Source organism: Bubalus kerabau, chromosome 12, assembly GCF_029407905.1.
Source record: "Bubalus kerabau isolate K-KA32 ecotype Philippines breed swamp buffalo chromosome 12, PCC_UOA_SB_1v2, whole genome shotgun sequence".
Taxonomy (NCBI): domain Eukaryota; kingdom Metazoa; phylum Chordata; class Mammalia; order Artiodactyla; family Bovidae; genus Bubalus; species Bubalus kerabau.
The window spans coordinates 76,084,254-76,112,060 of NC_073635.1; the positions used below are offsets into that span (position 1 = coordinate 76,084,254).

Below are 27,807 nucleotides of genomic sequence, written 5' to 3' on the forward strand. Positions count from 1 at the left end.
CTGTTTTTCCAACCAGGTTGGTCTCTGATGATGACACCAACTTGTTAGACACTTGCACCTGGATCTCTCTTCACACAGCAAACTCAACATAATCAACATCCAATGCCCCACACAAAACAATCCCTTCCTTCGTCTTTCCCACTCTACTCTCATGATTTCTTTCCCAGGCTCAGGGGCTGAACTGTCTACCTTACTTCCCTGAGTAAAGCATGGTGCCAAGCCCTGAAGACTCTACTCTTGCAGTGTTTCATGACTCAGTTCTTCATTTTAAGGTCCACAGTCAGCACCAGAGTGCCAGGTTGCATCACCTTTTAAAAAACAAACTCTTTCCTTAAAAATAAACAGTGCAAATGAATTTGAAAAGTAAATACTAGCTATCCTCAACACTCTGAAAAAAACATTTTCAAGATGATATTTTAACTTTCTAGTCTACTGTATGTGTTCTTGAAGGCACAAGTTCACATATATAAACAAAATGGGATTAATACGAACATACTGTTACATGTTTTCATTTAGTATTTCATAAAAACATTTATTTTAATAGCTACAAAATATTACAATATATGTGATCATTTAACAAACCCTCTACTGCTGGATATTTAGGCAATCTCCGATAATTTACTATTATAGATAACTCTGTTAAATATCCTTGAAGCTAAATCTTGTTTTTGCAAACAACCTTAATCATTTCCTTCAGATAAACTCTCAGATGTGGAACTTCTGAGAATCAAATATGAACATTTTCAGAGGAAGCTGTTAAGCTATTAACCTACCCTCCAGAAATACGATACCATTTTCTACTCCCTGCACATTAACAAACCTGAGTGTTCAGAGCTTTGTTTTAATTGACATATGTTTGATCCCAAAAACTGGAATCACTTTCCCAAGACATTTTGCTGGAGGCACAACAGCTCCGGGCTCCCTGCCTCCCGCATCTGCCCACTTTGGTCCTCATGCTCTCACTTCTCAGATGAAACTCCCAATGGTCGGCTCTGTGCCCATCACTCCACCGCAGGATGTCTCTTCTACACAACCGTCCCCACTGACCCACATGTCCACAAGTCAGCTTCCTTGGGGTCACTCAGAACCTTTCAGGTTTGAGCATGAAAGTGTCTGCTGCACACCTGGTAGCTGATTTTCCGGAATGCTCTGCAGGTGCCTAGTTCTTCACTCACTGGATCAGGGCATCATGCTTTTGCTTATGTTGACCCCAACTCCTAAAGAACTTTCACATGCATTTCTACTGAATGCATTTTCACCTGCTGGAACCCTAACCACACATCACTAAGTCTCTCTCACATGCCTGAATCCTTGGAAATGCTCTCCCTGTCCCCTCATGTGGGCTTGTCCCAATCCTAACAGATGTTATGTCATTAAAAAAAAGATATCATTTTTGTAAAAACCTCTATAAAAATTATGACCTCTTTCTAGCTTACAAAGCTAATATAGTCATTTTCTTGTTTCTTCAGATGAACCGTACATGTTGACAGCAGAATCTGTATTGGATTTGACTGTCTTTATTTGTATTACCTGTGGTGTCCTGAGAAAAAGAAGCTTCCATGGGGAACTTAGATTTTAACTCAGGCCAGACAAATTTATGGAAAATCTATTACCATATTATTTAGTTATATGATAAACCATACAGAGAAAGACACAACAGATGGACCCTACAGCTATAGATACAACTTCAAATGGCCAACAGCTCTTTTCTCATGGGACAGACAACGTTTGCAATATAAGTGGTTATGGTCATTTTACACCTAATGAAAATGATGGCCATCTTTATCCAAGCAATTACTCTGATCCCCATGCTGGGTGCTTTACATGTCTTATCTTGTTAAGTCGTACAACAACCCTACAGGCTACATCCTATCACTTCCATTTTGCAAAAGAAAAGATTGAGGCTTAGTTAGATGAATTAGTCTGCCTGAAATATCAGAGTCCATAAGTCACAGGATGAGAATCAAATACACATCCTCCGGATCTTTTCTCCATCTGCTGATGGCCTCCTTATCACCTGGATGGCCTGGCACCTTATCATGTCCCTCTGTGTAGCTAGAACAGAGAAAGTGGGAAGGAGTGTAGCTGCAATTAAATGTACAGGCCTAACATAGAGATCCTATGACCAAAGTGTTAAAGCATGAAGTGAATACAGGCATGTACGTGGTGAGCCGGCTGTCAGCAAGAAGAACCGGCACCCACAGCTGGGCTGACAGAGAAACCTGCAGCTGAGTGGGGCACATGGTGCCTGGGGAACAGACCAGACAGACCTCGTGCCCTGCTTGGGGCAGCAAGACTCATTTTTTATCCCATCAGGTGGTGAAAGAACTGCATACACTGCTACACTTGGCTCTTTCTGACTCCAGGTCCAGGCAGGGCTGAGCCTGTGGGAAATCCCTCCAGTCCCCGCAGTAGGTTGGTGGGGAGGTTGGGAGCAGGATGAAAACTGCCTGTGATGATGACAGACTCCACTGAAAAGATGTAAATAAATGCAGTAGAATCACACAGAATTTGATTATATTGTAAAAGCCCGACTTATAGAATATAAAAGTAAGTGAATTTTTCTAGAGCCTCCTGCTCAGTCACAATAGGGGTTTGGGTGATTCATGAGCTCAGTCTCAAACTGTCTAAGGATATTTCTTGGAAATCACAAGCTATCAGTCATCAAAAACTGTCTTTGGGAGAAAAAGTAATTTACTAGAAGGTCCTGTTTAAATGCAATGCTGAGAAAGTGAGCTGAATGGGCCTGAGACTCTGCATTTCTAAGCTCCAAGAGATGCAAGTGCTACTGACCCTGGCACCAGTCTAAATCACAAGGAATTAGGAAGCTGGCAGGGGAAGGGGGATAAGCTGAGAATGAAGGGAGGGGTTTCTAGGAAAATATTGTTAAAAAGGAGAAAAAGTAAGAAACTAATATTTTTGTACATTATACCAAGGTCTAGTAAGCATCTGTAAAAATGTATTATCCAAGTAATAGCTGTGAGCAAAAACAAACAAAATTAATCTACCTCAAGAGCTGAAAAATGCTTTAGTATGGCCCAGGACTCTCTAAAATCATCAAATCAACCACAAAATCATCTAAATAAAAATGTAGCCCATGTTCAGAAAGCCAGGAAGCCTAAGGTGCTATTTACCTCATTTTTTTGTTTGTTTGTTTTTTTAATTTTTGGCTGAGCTGGGTCATGATTGCTGTGTTCAGTTCAGTTCAGTTCAGTCGCTCAGTCGTGTCCGACTCTTTGCAACCCCATGAATCGCAGCATGCCAGGCCTCCCTGTCCATCACCAATTCCCGGAGTTCACTCAGATTCATGTCCATCGAGTCAGTGATGCCATCCAGCCATCTCATCCTCTGTCGTCCCCTTCTCCTCCTGCCCCCAATCCCTCCCAGAGTCTTTTCCAAGGAGTCAACTCTTCGCATGAGGTGGCCAAAGTACTGGAGTTTCAGCTTTAGCATCAGTCCTTCCAAAGAAATCCCAGGGCTGATCTCCTTCAGAATGGACTGGTTGGATCTCCGTGCAGTCCAAGGGACTCTCAAGAGTCTTCTCCAACACCACAGTTCAAAAGCATCAATTCTTCGGCGCTCAGCCTTCTTCACAGTCCAACTCTCACATCCATACATGACCACAGGAAAAACCATAGCCTTGACTAGACGGACCTTTGTTGGCAAAGTAATGTCTCTGCTTTTGACTATGCTATCTAGGTTGGACATAACTTTCCTTCCAAAGAGTAAGCGTCTTTTAATTTCATGGCTGCAGTCACCATCTGCAGTGATTTTGAAGCCCAAAAAAATGAGGTCTGACACTGTTTCCACTGTTTCCCCATCTATTTCCCATGAAGTGATGGGACCGGATGCCATGATCTTCGTTTTCTGAATGTTGAGCTTTAAGCCAACTTTTTCACCCTCCTCTTTCACTTTCATCAAGAGGCTTTTTAGTTCCTCTTCACTTTCTGCCATAAGGGTGGTGTCATCTGCATATCTGAGATTATTGATATTTCTCCTGCCAATCTTGATTCCAGCTTGTGCTTCCTCCAGCCCAGCATTTCTCATGATGTACTCTGCATATAAGTTAAATAAGCAGCGTGATAATATACAGCCTTGACGAACTCCTTTTCCTATTTGGAACCAGTCTGTTGTTCCATGTCCAGTTCTAACTGTTGCTTCCTGACCTGCATACAGGTTTCTCAAGAGGTAGGTCAGGTGGTCTGGTATTCCCATCTCTTTCAGAATTTTCCACAGTTTTTTGTGATCCAGGCTGTCTCTAGTTGTGATGAGTGTGGGCTGCGCCTTGTTGCAGTGCATGGGCTTCTCACTGAGGTGGCTCCTTTTGTTACTGAGCACAGGCTTGAGTAGTTGTGGCATGCAGGCTCAGTAGTTGTGCCACATGGACTTACTTGCTCTTTGGCATGTGGAATCTTCTCAGACTAGGGATTGAACCAGTGTCCCCTGCACTGGCAGGTGAATTCTTCTCCACTGCAAAACGAGGGAAGTCTTGCTTCTTTATTTTCACTTGCTATTTCTTCTATGGATTAAAATCCTGCATAGTACCTACTACACTTTCCTATTGGCCGTAACTTCCAGGAATCCTGACAGCAGAAGGAATGAGGGAAACAGAATAAAGCTTCCCTTCTGCTAGGCTGGTTCACTCACATGTCCCCTCCCCACCCACAGCAGCCTCTCTCAATCAAATCCAACACCAAATGTGTCTCCTGGAGTGATGGTGGTGGGGACCGTAAGCAGAAGAGTAATAGGTAGGATGTACACACGTGGAGTGAAATGGCTTCATAAACATGCTGCCCAGGTATCATCTCCCCACACAGAAATAAAGCTAATGATACTGTGTCAAGTTGCGACAGTCATTAATTCAGTCTCCAAATTTAATTTGCCTGAAACATTTTAGAATATCAATAGTCCTATGATTTACAGGTATTAAGAAGGAAGAATAAAGAATCTGTTATGCTCCTAAGTTGTGCTACAGAGTTTCTTAGATAATTCATATTTTATGCCTTTGGGGAAAATTTAAGACAAGTGCAAGTTAACAGAATTACATTTACAATGGAAAATCTGACAGACACATTGTCTGACAGTAAACCAACATTGCCTTGAGTGCTCTAGGGGACAGGATTATATCAAGAGCTGTGGTTAATGTTTTCCTGACACACCAGTTCACCTTATTCCTGACCTACACTGGAACTGGAAATAATTAGGATCAGCTTTTACCCTGACTAACTGAAGCTACTCTCTGGGTAGCATCTGGGGATTAAGTTGAATATTTATTTTCTTCATTTTTATGTTACAAGGGTATCATTCACTAAATTACAACTACAGTCCACTAGATGGGTCTGTGGTGCTGAGAGTTTTAAAGAGCAGTTCTTTCTGTTATTCAGAGTTGTTTTGTGTATGTGTGTGTGTGTGTTGGTTACTGGCTGCTCACACCTGTCTGCTACTCACCCTCGAAACCAGCAGTCCCTAAGCACCCTCTATGTGCCCTGCAGAATGCCACTTTCTGGGGAACAAAGATGAAAACAAGATGCTCTCTGATTTTAAAAAACCTCAGGGTACTTACTGTGAAATACAGACTCCAAATTATAAAGCATGCTATAGGTGCTAGCTTTTATTTTCATTATAGTAAAATTCACATAACATAAAATTTAACTATATAACCATTTTTTAGTGGACAGTTTGGTGTTTAGTATATTCACATTGTTGTGCAGCCAAGCTCAAGAAATTTTTTGCCTGCTAAAACTGAAATTCTATACCCATTAAACAAACAACTTCCCATTTTCCATCCACCAGTCCCTGAAGACCACCATCCTCCTTCCTGTCTCCTTGAATCTGACTACTCTAGGAATCTCACATAAGTGGAATCAGAGTATTCATCCCCTTTGTGTCTGGCTTATATTATTTGGCAAGATATCATGAAGGTTTATCCATAGGTCAGAATTTTTTTCCTTTTTAAAACTGAATAATATTTCATTGTAAGGATTTACTTCCTTCCAACTTTTGGCTACTGTGAAAAGAGTGTAACATAATTTCTATCCTAAAAGAAAAGATAAGACACTAACGAAGAATTGAGGGTCTCAAAGATGTGTTAGATCAACTCAGAAAATGAGGAGATGTTCACCAGCCAGATGATGGAGGGAACGGGTCTCTGAGGTGGAGGCGCAGCATGCACGCTGAAAACCAGGAGGGCATGGTGCTTTGGGAGAACTACACACGACCTGATTGCAGGGATGTGCGTAAGTCAGGAGACATATTGGCTTCAGAGGGAGATGGGGAAGAGCTTCTTACCACCTTGTCTGTTCTGGTTTAGTCTCTTCAAGACACTGTCCTGGGCCCAGCTGAGAGCCTCAAGCTTAACGTGAAAGGAACATCAACAGCAGACACGGACAATGGCAGGTCTAGGTCACAGCCTCTCTGCCATCTCCCATGTGGATCTTCCCTGCTCCCTTCAAGGTGCTTTTGACTTTGAGCAAGTCTCCAGGCCTGCCTCCATCTGAGGCTCTGGTTCCTCACCCCTGACTGGATCATGATTCAGGCTCTTCTCTTCCCGACAGCCTCTACTGGACTACGCTTAGGGCTGTGGTCTGGTTCCGGCAACAACTCACCCAGGCCAGTAAGGATCAGTTATGTGCTAAAGAAAGAAGCAGTCTGTGGGTGGGAGGGCAGGGGCACGGCAGCTCAGTGTGGGTGAGTAGAGGACAAGTCCATGGCAAAAACCCAGGGACAGAGGAGCAGGCTACAACCAGAGGGCACCGTGGGAGGAAAAGAAACACAAAGAAGAAAAGATGGGGGACATTGCTGATGGTCCACTGGCTAAGAACCTGTGTCCCAAAGCAGGGGGCCTGGGTTCCATTCCTGATCAGGGAACTATTAACAGATCCTACATGCTGCAACTAAGAGTGTGCATGCCACAGTGAAGATCAAAGATCCTGTGTGCCACAACTAAGACCAGCACAGCCAAATAAATACATAAAAATATAATAAAAAATAAAAGATGGAAAGGAATGAAATATTGGAGAGTTAGGAAAAAGGAGCCAGGGCAGACTACACAGTCTTTTTTATGAATAATTAGGTGTCACATATAGTATCCTGGGTCAGGTTAAGATCAAGCCCTGGAGCCCAGGACCCATCAACCACCAGGAAGGAGCTGGTGACACAGGGAAAAAAATGCTGGTATCCCCATTCCATGGTCAGTTTCCCAGAAAGATTCAGGGACAGTGTCACTGATCTAATCTGCATCCATTAGGAACAAAGAATCCCCTGTACACAGACAAGGAAGCCAAGACCAGAAGTGGTGCTAAAACTTTAGCTGGATTTTAAAGAGGCAAATGGCTTAAACTAACCTTTTCTCTTAGGCCAACGGGCATTCCCACGTTCTTCAATACCAGAGGCCCATCCAAGCTGTACCTGAAGTTCACATTAGAAAAGTAAATCGCTCCACTCTGGGGCCAGGATGGAGGTGGACGATATTCATATTCCCAGGGTGCTTCTTTCTCAAGGTCTGTATATTCAATCCCCCTTTCTACTGAAATCATCTGAAACACATATGATATCACATGAGTTAGTGTCAGAGGGTCTTATTTATGGATGATCAGAGACTTTAAGTAAAACCTTCTGCTTTCCTATGGTTTAGAACATCCCGGGCTCAGAATCCATAAAGGACAGAAGTAGGAGTCTGATGAGGCCTTGGATGATTTGCAAACTTGTTCATCATCCTCAACACTTTTACTTATGCCTATTCCCTTCAACTTTATATTAAAACTAAAAGCATTACAGAAATGAATGGTAAAATTTTATTGATCCACCTTTTACATCTGAAGAAAAAACAAGAGAATTTTTTCAAAGAAAAGAATACTTATGGACACCAATCAGTATGTGTGGCTACAGAAGGGTCACATGTTACAGATAAGCAGAATTGGACAGTCATCAAGACTCATTTTAATAATTAGTCACTGTCTACTCTGTTAGAAGGCTGACATGGAAAGACTTTGCTTTTCTCCCTTTAGGAAAAATTCAAAATGTATAATTTACATACTAAGGCCTCCTAAACAACCATAACCCCACACCTTTGAGAGCACACTCTGAGAGGGAGCCTATCCTACCAGGAAGAAGGGCTGCCAGCAAATTCAGGTGTTCAACACATACAAGAATAAATGCTAAAATTCAGGGAGGGGTGCAGGAACATATTAATTAAATAAACCTCAAAATACTGGATTCTTTTCTTTTACCAAAAATGAGGAATTACCCATTAAGAAACAAAGGTAAACAAGCTGCTAAGTTAATAAACAATTAGCCTATATTCTTTCCAGAATTTCAGGACCTTTCTCCTTTGAGACATTCACTATATTTGAAGTCAGTCTGTGATGAATATAAAACTTTCTGACATGGTATACATAAGTCTGAGAAAGATGTATATATTTAATTTTACATTAACATTAAGCAGATGGAGGAGAATAAAAAAAAACTTTGTTAACTATGATGCAAAAATAATAGTTTTACTATTTTACATAAGAATTGCTTTTATGCCATTTAACAGCAAGGAGACTTGAAAAGGCTAAGAACAGAAAGATAAACATCACCATGTTCTCAACTTCGGCACTTTGCCTGACGCACCACGGGAACATCCCCGTGAGTGTGAGCGTTAGAGACAGGACCAGGCCAACCTGCCCGAGATCCAAAGCTAAATGAGGAAGAAGAGAAATAAGGTCAGTCTACTTCTCAACCCCTCACACAGCTCCTTCTGTCTCTTTACAATGAAGACTCTTTTATTTTTATGATTTTTATTGCAGAGTGACTGAACTGAACTGAATAGTTGATTTACAAAATTGTATTAGTTTCAGGTGTACAGTAAAGTGAAATAGCCATATATATACATATAATCTATTCTTTTTAAAGTTATTTTCCATATATATCATTACAGAGTATTAATTAGAGTTCCCTGTGTTATACTGTAGGTCCTTTTCCGTTATCTATTGTATATAATAGTGAGAGGACTCCTTTATAATATTTGATTCATTTACATGTAATGATAGTATTACTTATAATATTACTTCTGTTGATTGAGACCATAAAACAGTTAAAAAATAAATAAGAAAAACCCACATGAGGGACTTCCTACGTGATCCAATAGCTGAGATTCCACACTACCAATGCAGGGGGCCTGGGTTCGATCCCTGGTCAGGAAACTAGACTGCACTTTCCACAACTAAGACTTCACACACTGCAACTAAAGTCCTGCCTGTCTCACCTGAGATTGAAGATCCCCCGTGCCCCAACTAAGACCCAGGACAGCCAAACGAATAAATAATGTTTTTATTTTATTTTTTTTTATTTATTTTTTTAAAATTTTATTTTATTTTTAAACTTTACATAATTGTATTAGTTTTGCCAAATATCAAATTAGAAAGAATTAACAAAGTTGTTGTTGCTCATTAAGTCATGTCTGACTCTTTGCGACACTATGGATTACAGCACACCAAGCTTCCCTGTCCTTCATTATCTTCCAGAGTTTGTTCAAACTCATGTCCTTCGAGTTGGTGATGCTATATAACCATCTCATCCTCTGCTGCCCTCTTCTCCTTTTACCTTAAATCTTTCCCAGCATCAGGGTCTTTTCCAATGAATCAGCATTTTGCATCAGGTGGCCAAAATATCGGAGCTTCAGCTTCAGCATCAGTCCTTCCAATTAATATTCAGGGTTGATTTCCTTTAGGATTGACTGCTTTGATCGCCTTACAGTCCAAAGGACTCTGAAGAGTCTCCTCTAGCGTCACAATTCAAAAGCATAAATTCTTCAGCCCTCAGCCTTCTTAAGGGCTTCCCTTGTGGCTCAGCTGGTAAAGAATCTGCCTGCGGGAGACCTGGGTTTGATCCCTGTGTTGGGAAGATCTCCTGGAGAAGAGAATGACTGCCTACTCCAGTATTGTGGTCTGGAGAATTCCATGGACTGTATAGTTCACGGGGTTGCCAAAAGTCAGACATGACTGAGCCACTTTCACTTCACAGCCTTAATGGCCCAACTCTTACAGTCTTACATGACCACTGGAAAAATCATAGCTTTGACTATATGGACTTCTGTTGGCAACATAATGTATCTGCTTTTTAATATGCTGTCTAGGTTTGCCATAGCTTTCCTTCCAAGAAGCAAACATCTTTTGATTTCATAGCTGCAGTCACTGTTCAAAGTGATTTTGGAAACCAAGAAAATAAAATCTGTCACTGCTTCCACTTTTTCCCATATATATGCCATGAAGTGATGGAACAGGAGGCCATGATCATTGTATTTTGAATGTTGAATTTCAAGCCAGCTTTCTCACTCTCCTCTTTCATCCTCATCAAGAGATTCTTTAGTTCCTCTTCACTTTCTGCCATTGAAGTGATATCATCTGCATATCTGAGGTTGTTGATATTTCTCCTGGCAATCTTGATTCTAGCTTGTAAGTCATCCAGCCTGGCATTTTGCATGATGTACTCTGCATATACATTAAATAAACAGTGACAATATACAGTTTTTTTGTACTCCTTTCCCAATATTGAACCAGTCTACTGTTCCATGTTCAGTTCTAACTGCTTCTTCTTGACCTGCATACAGGTTTCTCAGGAGACAGGTAGGATGGTCTGGTATTCCTGTCTCTTGCAGAATTTTCCACAGATTTTTGTGATCCATGCAGTCAACACCTTTCACATAGTCAATGAAGCAGATGCCCTTCTGGAATTCCCTTGCTTTCTCTATGATCGTGTGAATGTTGGCAATTTGATCTCCATTTCCTCTGCCTTTTCTAAACCTAGCTTGTACATCTGGAAGTTCCCAGTTCACATACTGTTGAAGGATTTTGAACACAACCTTACTAGCATGCAAAATGAGTGCAATTGTATGGTAGTTTGAACATTCCTTGGCATGGCCCTTCCATGGCATTGTAATGAAAACTGACCTTTTCCAGTCCTATGGCCACTGCTGAGTTTTCCAAATTTGCTGGCATATTGAGTGCAACACTTCAACAGCATCTCCTTTTAGGATTTTAAATAGCTCAACATAGCTTCACTAGCTTTGTTCATAGTAATTCTTTGAAGTTAAGATCCACTTGACTTCACACTCCAGGATGTCTGACTCTAGGTGAATGACCACACCATCATGGTTATCCAGGTCATTAAGTTCGTTTTTGTACAGTTCTTCTGTGTATTCTTGTCACCTCTTCCTAATCTCTTCTGCTTATCAATTCTGTCCTATATCATATTAATCCCACCTGGATTAAGATACACTTGACAGTATTACACAGGTGAAGATCATGTCATTATTCATATTTTTGTCCCTATGGCTTCAATTATCATTATGTAATTTCACTTTCTATATCCAATGCAGCTGCAGTTGAAACCACAAAACAAGGCAATGGGTTCTCAGAGGTAGTGTTTTTAAATCTAAAATATGACTCTCACAGCTCCATTATTAATGACTATGATTCAGTGTTATTACTATGGACTAGTTAAGGACACTGAATTCATGCCACATTCCTACAGCTGCTCATCTGGTACCCACACAGCAGTGAGGATACTGTTTTTGCAACAGAGAATCTTTCTCACCCCTATACACCAGAACCCTACAACCAAGAGATTCAAGTAGACTTAAAGCTAAAACCTAAAACCTAAGCTGTACAAAAAGCTTAATAGTAAACTTGATTCTCTCCTCCTAACTACAGGACACTACCTGGAATGTCCATAAGATCAGTTTGCTACAGTTGTATAGACCTTCAAACCATTCAAGAAAAATAAAAAGATAAAAGATCTCAACAAAGACCTACTGCAAATAAATAAACTACTCAAAGCAATCTATAGGTTTAGCGAAATTCCTATTAAATTACCAATGGCATTTTTCACAGAATTAGAAAAAAATATTTTACATTTTGTATGGAAACACAAAATACCATGAATAGCCAATGCAGTTTTGAAATAAACAAAGAAGAAAAATGAAGCTGGGAGGAATCAGGCTCCCTGTCTTTAAACTATACTACACAGCTACAGTAATTGAAACAGTATGCTATGGCACCAAAACCAGAAATATAGATCAATGGAACCAGATAGAAAGTCCAGAGATAAACCTATTCACCTATGGTCACCTATGGCAAAGGAAGCAAGAATATACAATGGAGAAAAGACTGTCTCTTCAATAAGTGTTGCTAGGAAAACTGGACAGCTACTTGTAAAAGAATAAAATCAGAACACTCCCTAACCCCATACTCAAAAATAAATTCAAAATAGATTGCACACATAAATATAAGAACAGACACTACAAAACTCTTATATGAAAACATAGAACTCTCTCTGACATAACTACAATAAGCTGTTTATTGACCCACCACTAGGGCAATGAAAATAAAATAAAACATAAACATCTGGGACCTAATAAAGCTTAAAAGCTTTTGCATGGCAAAGAAAACCATAAAAATACCAAAAAAGACAGCCTGCAGAATGAGGGGAAATATTTGCAAACGAAGTGACTGACAAGGGATTAAACTCCAAAAGAATACAGTTCGTGCAGTTCAATATCAAAAATAAATAAATAAATAATAAACAACCCAATCAAAAAAATGGGCAGAAGATTAAGACAGACAGTCTCCAAAGAAGATATACAGATGGCCAAAAAGCACATGAATGATGATCAAAACTCTAATTATTATAGAAATGCATATCAAAACTACAGTGAGGTTTCACCTCACACCAGTCAGTATGACCATCATCAAAAAGTCTACAAACAATAAATACTGGATAGGATGTGGAGAAAAGGGCACCCTCCAACACTGTTGGTGGGAAGGTAAACTGGTACAGACACCATGGAGAACAATGTGGAAGTTCCTTTAGAAACCTAAAAATAGAGCTACCATATGATCCAGCAATCCCAGTCCTGGGTATATATCCAGAGAAAACCATAATTCCAAAAGATTCACACACCCTAATGTTCACTGCAGCACTATGTACAGTAGCCAGGACATGGAAGAAACCTCAATGTCCATCAACAAGCAATGGATATGGAAGAAGCGATACCATACATACAATGGAATATTACCCAGCTATAAAAAGGGCAAAATAATGCCATTTACAGCAACATGGCTGGACCTAGAGATTTTAGTACTGAGTGAAGTAAGTCAGACAGAGAAAGATAGAGTATGATGTCACTTATATATGGCTTATATACGGCTTCAAATGAACTTATCTACAAAACAGAATTAGAGTTACAGGTGTAGAAAATAAACTTATGGTTACCATGAGAAAGGGAGGGGTGGGATAAATTAGAAGACTGGGATTGACACATGTATACTACTATATGTAAAAGATTAAAATAGATGACTAATAATAAACTACTGTAAAGTACAGGGAACTCTTAAATGACATATATGGGAAAAGAATATAAAAAAAGAGTGGCTATATTTTATGTACAGCAGATTCACTTTGCTTTACATCTGAAACCAAGACAACAATGTAAATCAACCATACCCCAATAAAACTTAAAAATGAAAGAATGGACCAAACGAGCCAAAGCAGGAGCCCAAGGCACCACAGGTCTGCTGGAGCAGGCATGCTCATACCTGGTCTTTGCTCCTAAAGATTCCGAAAGCCAAAGACAGATATTCTTTTCTAAAGGACAATGTATGTGAAGTATCTATTAAAATGCAAATTACTAAAAAAATGATACATGTACCCCAATGTTCATGGCGTACAGAAAAAGAATCTTTAAAACAGTGGAGATATAAAAAAAAAAAAAAAAAGTGGAGATATGTGTAATAGATTCACTTGGCTATACACCTGAAGCTAACACATTGTAAATCAACCATATGCCAATCAATTTTTTTTTTTTAAAGAGATCTCAACAAGGACCTACTGCAAATAAATAAATAAATAGGAAAAAAGTTAAAAGTTCTCATCAAGATACAAATGACTTCACATGGACCAAACTGAGGAGTCATATGCAGCAAACACTTTAATACAATCCATTAGAACCAAAGAGTGTATATTAGACATGATGACAAGAATTTTAAAACTACAAACAAAGCTGTAAACTGTAAACAAACCACAAATGTCCACATCTGTACTTACTTTCTACCAGAATCAGGGCCCCAAAGGCAACAACAATGACAAAGATGGCAGAGATGACATCCAGATACACAGCGAGCCATCGGGACGTCGTCAAAAACAGGAACCAAGCCTCTGGATTTGTGAATCGTTAAGCATAATACATAAACAGAAAAACCATGTTAGCTGCTTCTCATAAGGGAGAGCATTTTCTCAGGTGAGCTACAGAAGATTTTACACAGGTAGAAAAGCAAAGTTACACACCCAAGAATCCTGGAAATTCCAGAAAACTAGGCTCCAACACAAAACAACACATGGGTCACAGAGGATCAGACCAGGAAGCAAGGATTGAGAACTTGAACCCACAGGTTATCAACAGAAATACGATCATAAGAGAGGAGGCAGTAAATCGTCTCATTGGTGTGTTCTCTGCAGTGCTGGGTCTCAGCATGAAGATCATCCTCTCACAGGGCCGACTGCTCCCAGCTCTCTGACAGCTGAGAGCACAGCTCACACTGTTTCCAGCACCTTCTGCCCTCACTACAGGTCACTGTGGTGTTTATTCTTAAGGGCCAGGGTCTACATGACCATCAGCTAACAGGATCTGCATGTGACTTTCAAAATGCCATTTTATATTCAAAATAAAGTAACGATTGGAAGTTTGACCAGGATTTCATAGACTTAGAGGAAATACTGAATTTTCTATGTAGGAAAAACAACTTTACCGATGCAAAGTATGATCAAGTGGGTTGCAAATCAGGAAATTATTTTTGTCAATCATGTCTGCTACCCTCCACACTCTGAGAAGAGTTGGCAAACCACTCTGGGGGCCAAGAACAGGGACCACCTGGTTCTGAATAGAAGGTTTTATTGGAACACAGCCATTGGCCGATGTATTGCGCTGGTCTGGATGGCACTCCGCAGTATTATATTTGCCTGTCTTTCTGCTACAACAGCAAAGGTGAGTGTTGCAACAAAGACAGCACACAAAGCCTACAATATTTCCTATCTGGATCTTTGCAAAAAAGAAAAGTTTGCTGACTCCTGACCTAAAGAGACAGAAATCCACATGGCACCGTGATGGAAGGACCATGCAAGCCAGTCAGAGGAGAAAAGCAGGGCTGTGAGGGGGGAAGGGGGAGCACAGAGGAGATGCTGAGAGGAAGGGGTGGGGGAGGCAGGTGGGCAGCATGGAGAGAGATGCTGGCCAGCAAGACTACCTGAGAGGGAGGTCAGGCCTCAGAAGACAGCACACCCCATCTTGAAATTATTTCCAGAAATTTACAGACCTGAGTGCAAATCCTGGTATGCATCAAACAGCTCCTGAAACTTCTCTTCAGCTTTGTATGCCCGGATAGTCCAGAGTCCCCGGAGAGAAGATGCTAAGTGGGAAAACACCGGGCTCCGAGCTGGGAAAGCAGAGACAGACACACGACAGAGAAAGTCATGGAGGCTGGATGCGAGGAAACCAACTGCCTCCCGGCCTCTGTGGTCACATGTCCTGCTAAAGGGAATCCTCCATGTGACCCTAAACTCCTGCTCACACCAAGCTTCACTTTAATGACCTGGGAATGAGAGATTCTCTTTGAAACGATCTTTGAAAGATCAAATTCAAAGACCAAATTCAAATCACAGCTAGATTTAGATAAAGAAATTCTTGTTCTTTCACCAAGATCCTCTCAAACATGACTCCCTCCAAATTCTTCTGGCATCTCACAAGGTGGAAATTGCTCACAATTTTTAAAAAAATATACTGAAGAATATTTGATTTACAACAATGTGTTAGTTTCAAGTATATAGTATAGTCATTCATTTATTAGTTATTTTTTCCTGATTATGTTCCATTACAGGCTATTATAAGATACTGAATAAAATTCCCTGTGCTTTACAGTAAATCTTTGTTGCTTATTTATTTGACATAACAATAGTAGTGTGTCTGTTAACCCCATACTTCTAATTTGTTCTTCCTTCCCTCCCAATCCCCTCTGGTAACCGTAAATTTGTTTGTTTTCTATGTCTCTATTTATATTTTGTATACAGATTCATTTGTATTACTTTTAGATTCTATTTATAAGTGATATCATATTTGTCTTTCTCTGACTTACTTTCAGTTCAGTTCAGTTCAGTTGCTCAATGGTGTCCGACTCTCTGCGACCCCATGAATCACAGCACGCCAGGCCTCCCTGTCCAACACCAACACTCAGAATTCACTCAGACTCACGTCCATCGAGTTGGTGATGCCATCCAGCCATCTCATCCTCTGTTGTCCCCTTCTCCTCCTGCCCCCAATCCCTCCCAGCATCAGGGTCTTTTCCAATGAGTCAACTCTTCACATGAGGTGGCCAAAGTATTGGAGTTTCAGCTTCAGCATCAGTCCTTCCAATGAACATCCAGGACTGACTTTACTAAGAATAATATTCTCTAAATCCATCAATGTTGCTGCAAATGGCAACATTTAATTCTTTTCCATGGGTGAGTAATCATTGTTCACTAATTTTTGAATCAGTAGTATTCTAAAATTTAATTCTCATTAGCATCCACACCACCCTGAATTTTGATGAGCTATCTGTGTGCTGTTTCTACCTTAGATTAGTAACCTAAGGGCTGGGATTGAGTCAGTATATCCCTCACAGTGGACCAGAGCCAGACATAGGAGAGGGGCGAGATGAGAAAGGAGAGCAGACAGTCTGCCGTCTCCCCCATCCTGGGCCTGTCCCTGCACCTGCACCAGGAGTCTGTGCGGGTCACACAGCATCTGGTTCTGCACCGCTCTTGTGCCCACAGGACTCATACAACCAAGGATTCTTTGAACAGTCTTGACTTCCACTCTGGAAGCTTGATGGATGTTTTCATAACTGCTCTGCTGGATCTCTGAATCCTGACATCATCTAACACTTCCCCTTTGTACACTGTTTAGGCAAAGAGCTGAAAGTGATTCATGGAGCTTTTGATCATCCAGTTGTGTGCCTATGTTCTCATTTCAGCATCCACACTGCTCTCTCTTCACTCTACTGACTAACTTCTTAGCTTCCTATAAATTTGCACTTATAAGAGCAACATAAATTCAGATTGACCTCATGCTCCAAATAATAAAGGCGAGGGACTCTGTTCAGGCCTTTTCTTCAGCCCAGCACGTGTCCCAAGCACCCCCAGAACTCATCAGTCTGGACACCAGGTGCTCACAGGGATGACAAGGTGAATTCCGGGGCCCATCACCCTGTCAGGAGTATGCCAAGAGTCCAGCTCCAGAAAGCACAGAAAACTCACTAAAACCAGGCTCTCACTTTCTGAGCAAATGAGGTGACATCAACACTATTCATCATAGACAAGGCTTCTGAGCAGAGCGCAGATGTGGCTGTTTACCCAGGGAGAGTCCTGGAGTGAACTCTCCAGCGTGGCCTCCCTCACCTGCTTCTCTGTCAGGAGATCAAAGCTGCAAGTGATTCTCTCTAGTGGGGATGAGGGTGGGGTCGACTTTAGAAACTAGGTGTCATCTAAGCCTTGAACACCAGGGAACCAAAACCCCATCACCGACCTCACTTCATGCCCAAGAGTTACAGTCTGGGGGAATCTGGACCCATGAAAACCCATCCTGTTTCTTTCAAATTCCAGTTAGGGCTTAGTGGGATGACAGGTGGAGAAGGTAATGGCAACCCACTTCAGTACTCTTGCCTGGAAAATCCCATGGATGGCGGAGCCTGGTAGGCTGCAGTCCATGGGGTCGCTAGGAGTTGGACACGACTAAGAAACTTCATTTTCACTTTTCACTTTCATGCATTGGAGAAGGAAATGGCAACCCACTCCAGTATTCTTGCCTGGAGAATCCCAGGGATGAGGGAGCATGGTGGGCTGCCGTCTATGCAGTCGCACAGAGTTGGACACGACTGAAGTGACTTAGCAGTAGCAGCAGCAGGATGCCAGGATGAGTGAACTGGAGGGTCTTCAAAGAAATTAGCTAGTACAGGGGGAGAGGGGATGTCAAGGCTCTGGTGTTGCCCAAAGTATCACTTTTCCCACAAGCACTGAGCTCGCTATCCTGAAACAACTATGTCACAGTCATGGTGTCAGTCCTCAGTCACAGACACGTGTAACCCTACAGTTCACATGACTGACACCTGTGTTTCTCTAAACCCTGAGGACACTTGGGGACACACCCCACCAGGACTGCAGATCTTCCTGGGCAGGAGGACCTTGGGCTGACAGCACTGCTGCAGGTTGTATTTCAAGCCATGTGAGACCTCTAGTTGTGAGTAAGTGTCTTGATTCCCCCATGTTCAAGGTTCCAGTGCCTTTGGTCATGGCCAGCAAGTACTTTACAAGCATTGATTCAAGAAATCCTCATGAGAACCCCAGAGACTGTGGGAGTAAGAGCAATCAGTGGCCAAGATTAACTATATTAACCCACCTAAGTGATAGATCTGGGTGTGAGAGCCAACTTTCTGATTCCCAAGGTTGTGCTTTTAATCACAACAGCAGTGTCTCAGAGGGAGAATAATCAGAGTTAAGGATGCCTGTGTGCGACAATGTGTAATTTTTCTCCAAACTGTTACTTATGTTCAGAAAATCTTATTTATGTTCAGAAATCAAATCTTACTCAGCTAACATCCAACAGCCTTCACCATTACTGCACATCTTATTAAGCACCCGAGGTTGAACAAAGTTCCTGGTAATCTAGTATAAGAACTCTTTAAAACAGCAGACTCGATGATGACCTATGGTCCTAATACATCTGACACACATGCTAACCCTCCCCTGGCAATGCTCGTAGCAGACATTGCTAGTTGATCCCAGCACTTTTTCAGACAGAATTTGGATAGGGCTTCATCATTCAGGCACTGCCAAATCAAAAAGCTGGTTAAAGAAAGGCAATCACATGGTACCCTGGTTTTATGTACTTATCCATGATTGACCACTGTTATGCTCACTCTTGCAAAAATGTGCCCCTTAAAACTCTATTATAATTAGCTGCCAGTATGTCATTAAGATGAAAATGTCAACCTAAGATTCCAGAAGAACTGATGCTTTTGAACTGTGGTGTTGGAGAGGACTCTTGACAGTCCCCTGGTGTGCAAGGAGATGCAATCAGTCCATCCTAAAGGAAATCAGTCCTGAATATTCATTGGAAGGACTGATGTTGAAGCTGAAACTCCAATACTTTGGCCACCTGATGCAAAGAGATGACTCATTTGAAAGACCCTGATGCTGGGAGGGATTGGGGGCAGGAGGAGAAGGGGACGACAGAGCATGAGATGGTTGGATGGCATCACTGACTCAATTTACATGAGTTTGAGTAAACTCCGGGAGTTGGTGATGGATAGGGAAGCCTGGCGTGCTGCAGTCCATGGGGTTGCAAAGAGTCAGACATGACTGTGTGACTGAACTGAACTGAACTGAAGCTTCCGAGGCAGTTAGGCAGTAGGATATGAAACGAAACCTCAGCACATTAGTAGTCCTTCAGAGCACAAGGATGAAGCAGGCTTATGCCTTCTGGTCACAGCAGTCAGGTGTCCTTCATTTGGCTGGTGGCTCCAGCAGGGACCTTAAGATATACTGTTACTCTTTCAGTTGCTCAATTGTGTCTGACTCTTTCTGACCCCATGAACTGTAGCAGGCTCCTCTGTCCATGGGATTATCCAGGCAAGAATACTGGACTGTTTGCCATTTCCTCTTCCAGGAAATCTTCCCAACCTAGGGACTGAACCCATTTCTCCTGTGTCACCTGCACTGGCAGGCAGATTCCTTTATCACTGAGCCACTTGGGAAGCCCTAAAACATATGATCAGTTACTATTTAGAAAAAATAGTGGTGTCATCATTTAAGGCACAGACCCACCACCTAGAGAGAACATAGACAGTTCTAATCAGCTGGCCACCACATGTGGTTATCAGGGGTGTGGAGGAGGGGATATCTGGATTGAATTTAGGGTCTAACTTTTAGCAGCCTACTAGGATGCAGGAAAATCCAAATATTCCACAGAGATGATGCCAAAGTTCTCAGACTCTTGAGCTTAAATACTGAGAAAATCCTGTACTGCTTTTTAAAAAACCCTTAGGAGGAGCCCTTCTCTCCACTTTCATATGGATGGGAAATGGCCCTTCCTCAGGCAAAAATCTCTGTCAAGTGTTCCTTCTGGAAGAACCCCTCATTGATTATACCAGATAGATGGTTTTCAGCAAGACTCTTGAATGACCCCATTTCATGGGCAGCCTCAAACCATAAGATGTCTAAAGCCTTGTCTACACAGAAGATTGGATGGAGCTCATCTCTTCCTCTTCTGCATTCCCAGGTTATACCATCAACCAAGTCACATCAGCAGAACGCCACACATACCTGGACTCTACTGCTCCCCATCCATCCAAACACCTCACAAAACTGGACCTTACAAAAGTTTAGCGGGTTCTCTTGATGACTGAAAAATTTTTTTCTATAGCTTTTATGAAATGGATGATCACTATCCTTTTTGCAATTAATTAGAATAAGTATCTCATAGAAGGCTATGGCAACCCATGCCTGTACTCTTGCCTGGACAATTCCATGGATGGAGGAGCCTGGTAGGCTGCGGTCCACGGGGTCATGAAGAGTCAGACATGACTGAGCGACTTCACTTTCACTTTTCACTTTCATGCATTGGAGAAGGAAATGGCAACCCACTCCAGTATTCTTGCCTGGAGAATCCCAGGGGCAGGGGAGCCTGGTGGGCTGCTGTCTATGGGGTCACACAGAGTCGGACACAACTGAGGTGACTTAGCAGCAGCAGCAGAATAAATATCTCTTTAAAAAGTCAAAGTGTTAGTCACTCAGTCATGTCCAACTCTTTGTGACCCCATGGACTGTAGCCCACAAGGATCCTATGTCCATGGAATTCTCCAGGCAAGAATACTGGAGTGGGTTGCCGTTTCCTTCTCCAGGGTAACTTCCTGACCCTGGGATTGAACCAGGATCTCCTGTATTACAGGAAGATTATTTACCATCTGAGTAACCAAGGAAGCATCTTAAGTGTTATTTTAAAAACAAAACATGCAAAGGCAACAGTGAAAAAAACTCCTTTGACTGGATGAACTGAGATTTTTTCCACTTGGTATATACAAAGAAACTTGGGGCTCAATATTCTTCTCTTCTTGGCTTGGTTTCTAGAAGGTTAAGTTGGTGTTCATTTGCAAGAATTATTTATGGTTGTGAGAGGGAAATGGCAACCCACTCGAGTATTCTTGCCTGGAGAATCCCATGGACGGAGGAGTCTAGCAGGCTGCAGTCTGTGGGGTCGCGAGAGTCAGAGACAACTTAGCAACTAAACTGCTACTACTGAAATTCACATTGGAGAAGGAAATGGCAACCCACTCCAGTGTTCTTGCCTGGAGAATTCCATGGATGGATGATCCTGGCGGGCTGCAGTCCATGGGGTCACAGAGAGTTGGACATGACTGAGTGACTAACACACACACACATTTATGGTTGAGGTCTCTAATACAAACATATTCCCTTACTTTTTGGCTATAGTTTTTATAACTTTTAAAAATATATAATAATTCTACTTTCCTTATTAGTTTTAATATTGATGAAATATATGCATTAATAATGAGATAAATTCAATTATTTCATCCTCTGTAATCACCTGCACAATAGAATGATGCTGAAACTACAGTATTTTGGCCACCTGATGTGAAGAGCTGACTCACTGGAAAAGACCCTGATGCTGGGAAAGATTGAGGGCAGAAGAAGAGGACAACAGAGGATGAGATGGTTGGATGGCATCACGGACTCAATGGACATGGGTTTGGGTGGACTCTGGGAGTTGGTGATGGACAGGGAGGCCTGGCCTGATGTGCTTCATGGGGTCACAAAGAGTTGGACACAACTGAGTGACTGAACTGAACTGAGAATGATTAGTCATAAAATGTGATTCCCATTATTCTATTATTTTTGTTTGTTTGTTTTGGCTGCAACTTTCAGGTTCTTAGTTCCCTGATCAGGGATTGAAGCTGTGCCCCCCACAGCAGAAGCACAGTCTTAACCACAGGACCACCAGGGAAATCCCTGTTCCCCGTTATTCTAAATCTAGGAAGCTGAATGGGGTAATAAACTAAATGCATACTAAACAGATCCCACCCTTGTGTCCTTGGATTCTTTTCAGCATCATTTATATGAATAGCTTTAAGACATGGGGGGGTACACAAACAGTTTGGTATCACCCCAAATACTAGTAATGATAAAGAGCAAACCTGCAAATAACAGGATTATCTTTTCAGTAGGGCTTCCCTGGTGGATAAGACAGTAAAGAAACCACCTGCAGTGGAGGACAACTGGCTTCAATCCCTGGGTTAGGAAGATCCTCTGGAGAAGGGAATGGCTACCCACTCCAGTATTCTTGCCTGGAGAATTCCATGGACAGAGGAGCCTGGTCGACTACAGTCCATGGGGTCGCAAAGAGTCAGACACAACTGAGTGACTAACATATGTCTTTTCAATACATTTAACAACTGCAACTTACTTGAACATGTGAAAAAAAAGTATTTTTCAAATACATCACTTCTGATATAAATGTCCTAAGGTCTTCTTTACTTTTCTAATCTCATCCTTTCCTTGTCATTTCTGGTAACTTCAGGAGGAGAAAAATTGTCTATTTTCCTTCTACATTAGTTGCTACATGAAAAAATATTTTTAAGAAAAGTATTTACAGTGTGGATACTCTGTGTTAGGAAATATGTCATGAACAAGACAGAAATAGTCCCTGTACCATAATGTTCACATCCATCCCCCTTGTGCTAAAATGCAAAGCCACAGCTGACCTGCCACCAGCTCTATTTGCCTTAAGAACCACACTGACTCACAGTGGCCATAACATTCAATTACCTAATGTTAACTTGTGAGAAATTCCAGAAGACAGAGTCTGTAGAATTTCAGGGGTCTTGTTAATTATGGCATAAATAGAAGCCAGCCTGCACTATCATCCCAACCTGAGAGCCCCGGTACTCACTTGTACATTCCAGGCGTTTCACTTCTCGTGATGTCCTTAAGAAATACCACTCGAGAACAAAGAAAATGATGCCAAGCGGAATCACTGGTATAGCAGTCCAAGGAATTGCAGCCACCATCACGCTCACAACACCAATCATAAGAAGAAATGTCTGATATAGCAAAAATAGATACAGAGGCCTCCTTATGAAGGGTACTTTCAAGGATAAACTGTAATGGGTTTGTTCTGTTGGGATTAAACTCTTTTCCTCAAAAAGACTTGTTGGGACAGCAGGGAATGCTTTTCCTTCCAAAGAAATAAAATTATAGGTGGTCCTCATGATATTTAGGGCTTCCCTGGTAGCTCAGATGGTAAAGTGTCTGCCTGCAATGCGGGAGACCTGGATTCAATCCCCAGGTTGGGAAGATCCCCTGGAGAAGGAAATAGCAACCCACTCCAGTACTCTTACCTGGAAAATTCCATGGATGGAGGAGCCTGGTAGGCTACAGTCCATGGGATCGCAAGGAGTCGGACACAACTGTGCAACTTTACTCACTGGCATGATATTTAGTGCTTGACTCAAACACGATGATAAGAACTTTCTAGGTATCAGCTCTTGTGATACACTCAGTAGCCCTATGAGGCAGGCATTACTAGTTTTAACAGAGATGAATATTTGAGGTTCAGAGAGTAGGAGCTCAATCCCAACTGTCAGGAGTCAGCAGGTGGTACTAGAGAGATGAGCGAGCAGGTATCACAGGTGAGGAATGCAAAAGCCTAAGCAATGCATAGAGGGATAAAGCAGAGGGATGGTATGGGGAGGGAGGAGGGAGGAGGGTTCAGGATGGGGAACACATATATACCTGTGGCGGATTCATTTCGATATTTGGCAAAACTAATACAATATTGTAAAGTTTAAAAATAAAATAAAATTTAAAAAAAAGAAGTGGTTAATTACAAATTCAGTGTCCATAAAAGTAGAACAAAATGTAAATGCTGACCTTCAGATGTAGCAATTCCTCTTTCTAGAATTTACTATCCATAGTTAACATATACTAAATGTTGACTGTGTTCAAACTTTCACGTGTATTAACTGATTAATCCTCATAATAGCTCTATCTAGTAACAGTATTGTCTCATTTTACAGATGGAGAGAGTGAGGCACAGGGAGAGGAAATCAACTTGATGGAGACTGCAAAGCCTCAGTCATGAAGCTGGGAAGCCCATGTCATGAGCCTTTATGACATATTTAAGCTTGCCCCCAATATACAGCCATCTTTCTATCATTATAGTAAGTACTTAAAATGCCTATTCCAACAGCTAATGATTATAACAACAGCAGATCCCATTTACCATGTGTCTACTGTCTGTAAGACACTGTGCTGAGTTCCATGAATGTTCTCTTAACCATCACATTATCCCATGAGATGATTCTATCTTGGGAAATGATCTCAATCAAAAAAAGACAGAAGGTAGACTAGAAAACAAAATCATTGGTTGATGCTGATTTAAGCATCCATCTTTATCAGGAAAATTATGATACCCTTACTTTTTAAGAATGCAATCAATAGTTATCTGCTTGCTATGACAGTGGGGTGGGGTGGTGGGGATGTGCAGATTCAGTCTGGGCCAAGGCTTCCAAAATTTGTGATCTCAGGTGGATACAAATCCATAGTGACCTGCACAAGGCAGAGAGTGCTGGGAAAACAAAGGGAAGAATTCAGGAACATTTTTAGACAATTCTAAGAAGAAACTTATGTCTGAATTTTACAGGCTAGTTTAACAATAGAAAGAGTGGCAAGAATAACTTGTGGGCAATAACTAGAACTGATGGAAATTTTGACCAAAAAGGAGCTGAGATGAGAAGTTAAGATGCCTGTCTGAGTTAACACTGGTTGTTCTGGGTTCTCTCAGAACCAGAACCTACATCCCATGCTCACCACCCCAGGGCCTCCCCACCTTGTCACCCAGGGCAGCTGGCCCAGGTGCGTCTTTGAGGGATGGGATAGGAGGGTAATGTCTGTATCAGAGACTCGGGTTATCATTTCACTGCTCTTCCTGACCAGTTTTTTCAGAGGATCTTCACAACCATCTTGTGAATGAGAAAAGTAAGAACTTCACTTTCATTTACAGATACGACATAAAGATGGGAGGGCAAGTGGCTGCCCTACGTTTTCCCAGGAATGACTGCAGGTCAAGGAGAAAGACAGGAGCGGTTTGTACTCAGGGAATCCCAGAGCCACAGCGCAGGCAGGAGGAGCCTGGAAGGAGCAGGAAACATCCAGAGCTGTGACTCTGTGTCCAAGAGCCCTTGGGAGCCAAACTCTATTATCTGGATGGAGACCCATGTGCTTTTCCTGTTTCTCCCACATCTGCTGTTGTATCAAAATAAAACCTAGAGTGAAGAGGATGGGATTATGAAGGAATACATTACAGTCATAAGTGGAGAAATATAGGCCTGACTGACCACTCTATTAGACCTACAAATGAACAACTGTTTACAGCCACTGCATTAAGTATGCATTCCATCTGCTACAACTTTCATGCTCATGGGGAGGGGTCCTGCCAACTCCTTCTATGTCTGGTCTTAAGTCACCTGGCTTGCAATTGTTGGTTGTCAAAAAAATCTACTAAAATGTCAATCAAAAATCCAAATTACAACTTTTTTAGCAGACTCACACCATTTGATGTGTAATATTCATCAGTTCCAATAATCTGGCTCTTCACAGGTGAGGGCCTTTTAAGACTAACCCAGCCTGTCATATAACCTGGGAAGCAGAGGAAAATCAAAATGAAGGGCTCCACAGAAGCTGAGCCAATGCATTTGCCTTAGGTATGCATTGAAGACTCATTACTAATGCTCTCAGAAGCTCCGAGGTTAGCTTACATCCTTCCGAGTCCATGCCCCTGAATTCTGAAGCAATTAAAAGAGGATGTCTCTAACATCTACTTATAGGTAATACTATGCTGCTGCTGCTGCCAAGTTGTGTCAGTCATGTCCGACTCTGTGCGACTCCATGGACTGCAGCCTACCAGGCTCCTCCATCCCTGGGATTTTCCAGGCAAGAGTACTGGAGTGGGTTGCCATTGCCTTCCACATTATGGACTGAATATTATTTATATATACATATTTGGGTACGGGTTTACAGGTATATGTATACATATATGAATCTTTTATTGCCAGCTATTGCAAGCCCTCTGTAGAAGTTGCCAGAAGAGGAAAATAGTATCTAAGCAAAAAGTCATTTGAAGAAGGAAACAAATGATTCTGGTGCAATAAACATCTCTTCCTTAAAGCCAACCTCATTTCTTTCTCCTACATGCCCAAGAATTCCAAAAAGCCAAATTCAAGCTACACACCTAATTTCCTGGTTGGACTTCAGGCCCATCTGATGGACCACATCAACATAGCCAGTGCTTCTGAACCTCTGTCTCACAGTCACAGAGACAATGATGGGTATATAAAAAAAAGTATATTGACCCAGAAGCAAGTGACTCAAGTCCTGATGCATCCCAAGTAAGGAGAATCATTATTTTTAAATATTTCCCATTTGGAACATACATACCATTTGGGAAATTCTAACCAAAGTCTATGAATCCACATGAAAATATGTGTTAAAAAATTTTTTAGATGAAATCTTTCACTTGAGAGAAAATTATGATTTTTCACAATTCATAAAAATTATTTAGTTTGTAGAGAATGACAGCCTATATCTGGAGGGGAAATTCCACTAGCCCAGTATTGTGCTGAGACAGGGTTTAGGGCTAAACTTCCTGAATATTATTAACAGGGAGGGTAAGAATCTACACCCACTCTCAATCTTAGTAAAACCTGGGATATACCAAAAACATAAAAGAATGGTGGTAAGAATTAAATGATGTACATTACACTTTATGTCATGTACATAAAGTGTTAACCAGTTCAAACATAACAAACTGAAACCCCAACTCCATCATCACCACCCTCCAGTGTGCTCTGCATGCCAGCAGCCAGGGGAGGAGGGATGAGATATTCATAGATTTATGAGCTCCCCAAATATTAAGAATCTCATGAAGTTGAGCCCTAAGAGACCACTCATTCTAACCACTAGAACAGCTTACTATTATCTACAGACATATCAGAGCAGGTGCTACTTTTCCTAGATGAGGTGATGATGTCACATGTACCAAAGTGACTGTGGCTTTCCTTTGGTCACAGTGAAAATCATTTCGGAGGTCTATTTTGTTTGAAGATGCACTTTTAAAATAATATGACTGATAAACTTCATGCCTACTACAATTTTTGTCCTCTCTGTATTATCCTCCCCACTGTAGGCCTTCCAAGGACTGATAAACTTAGGGACATGGCAGTAAGTAACATTTTTTGAGATGGTTCTTTCCTTTTTTAATTTTTTTAAAGAGACATTTCTTTTCCTTTTCCATATGTCTTTATCTTTCAAGTTATCCTTTGTCTTAGTGAAGACTTACCGTTTTGACACTACTAAGTATTTATGGGAGACTAAGGGAAAAAGTGATGGACCTCTGAATCAACAAAACCAAACCAGATTTTTCAATATAATCCAAAGAGAACAATTTGACAGTTTCTATTTCTTACACCATGAACTGGTATATTGATACCAGTGGAAGGACAAAATCTAGATTTTCTAAACTCGTGAATCTCAGAAAATTCAACTGGGTCCTCAGGTTGGCATTCTTGTTGGAAGCAAGCAGCCTTGTTAGGATGTCAGGATAACTAAGGCAGAGGACATGTCACCACTACAGAAGGAAGTCTCATGAGCACCTTTCATCCTGCA

At 41.5% G+C, this 27,807-nt stretch overlaps 1 protein-coding gene across 1 annotated transcript in view; it reads right to left on the reverse strand.

Annotated features, from left to right (window-relative positions):
• The window catches only part of LOC129624251 (ATP-binding cassette sub-family C member 4-like), a 195,433-nt gene that overhangs the window by 43,746 nt on the left and 123,880 nt on the right, over positions 1-27,807 (reverse strand). The window contains 5 exon segments of the mRNA XM_055541911.1: positions 7,344-7,535; positions 8,580-8,680; positions 14,086-14,196; positions 15,351-15,470; positions 23,036-23,186. Coding sequence (XP_055397886.1) covers positions 7,344-7,535; positions 8,580-8,680; positions 14,086-14,196; positions 15,351-15,470; positions 23,036-23,186 — 675 coding nt within the window.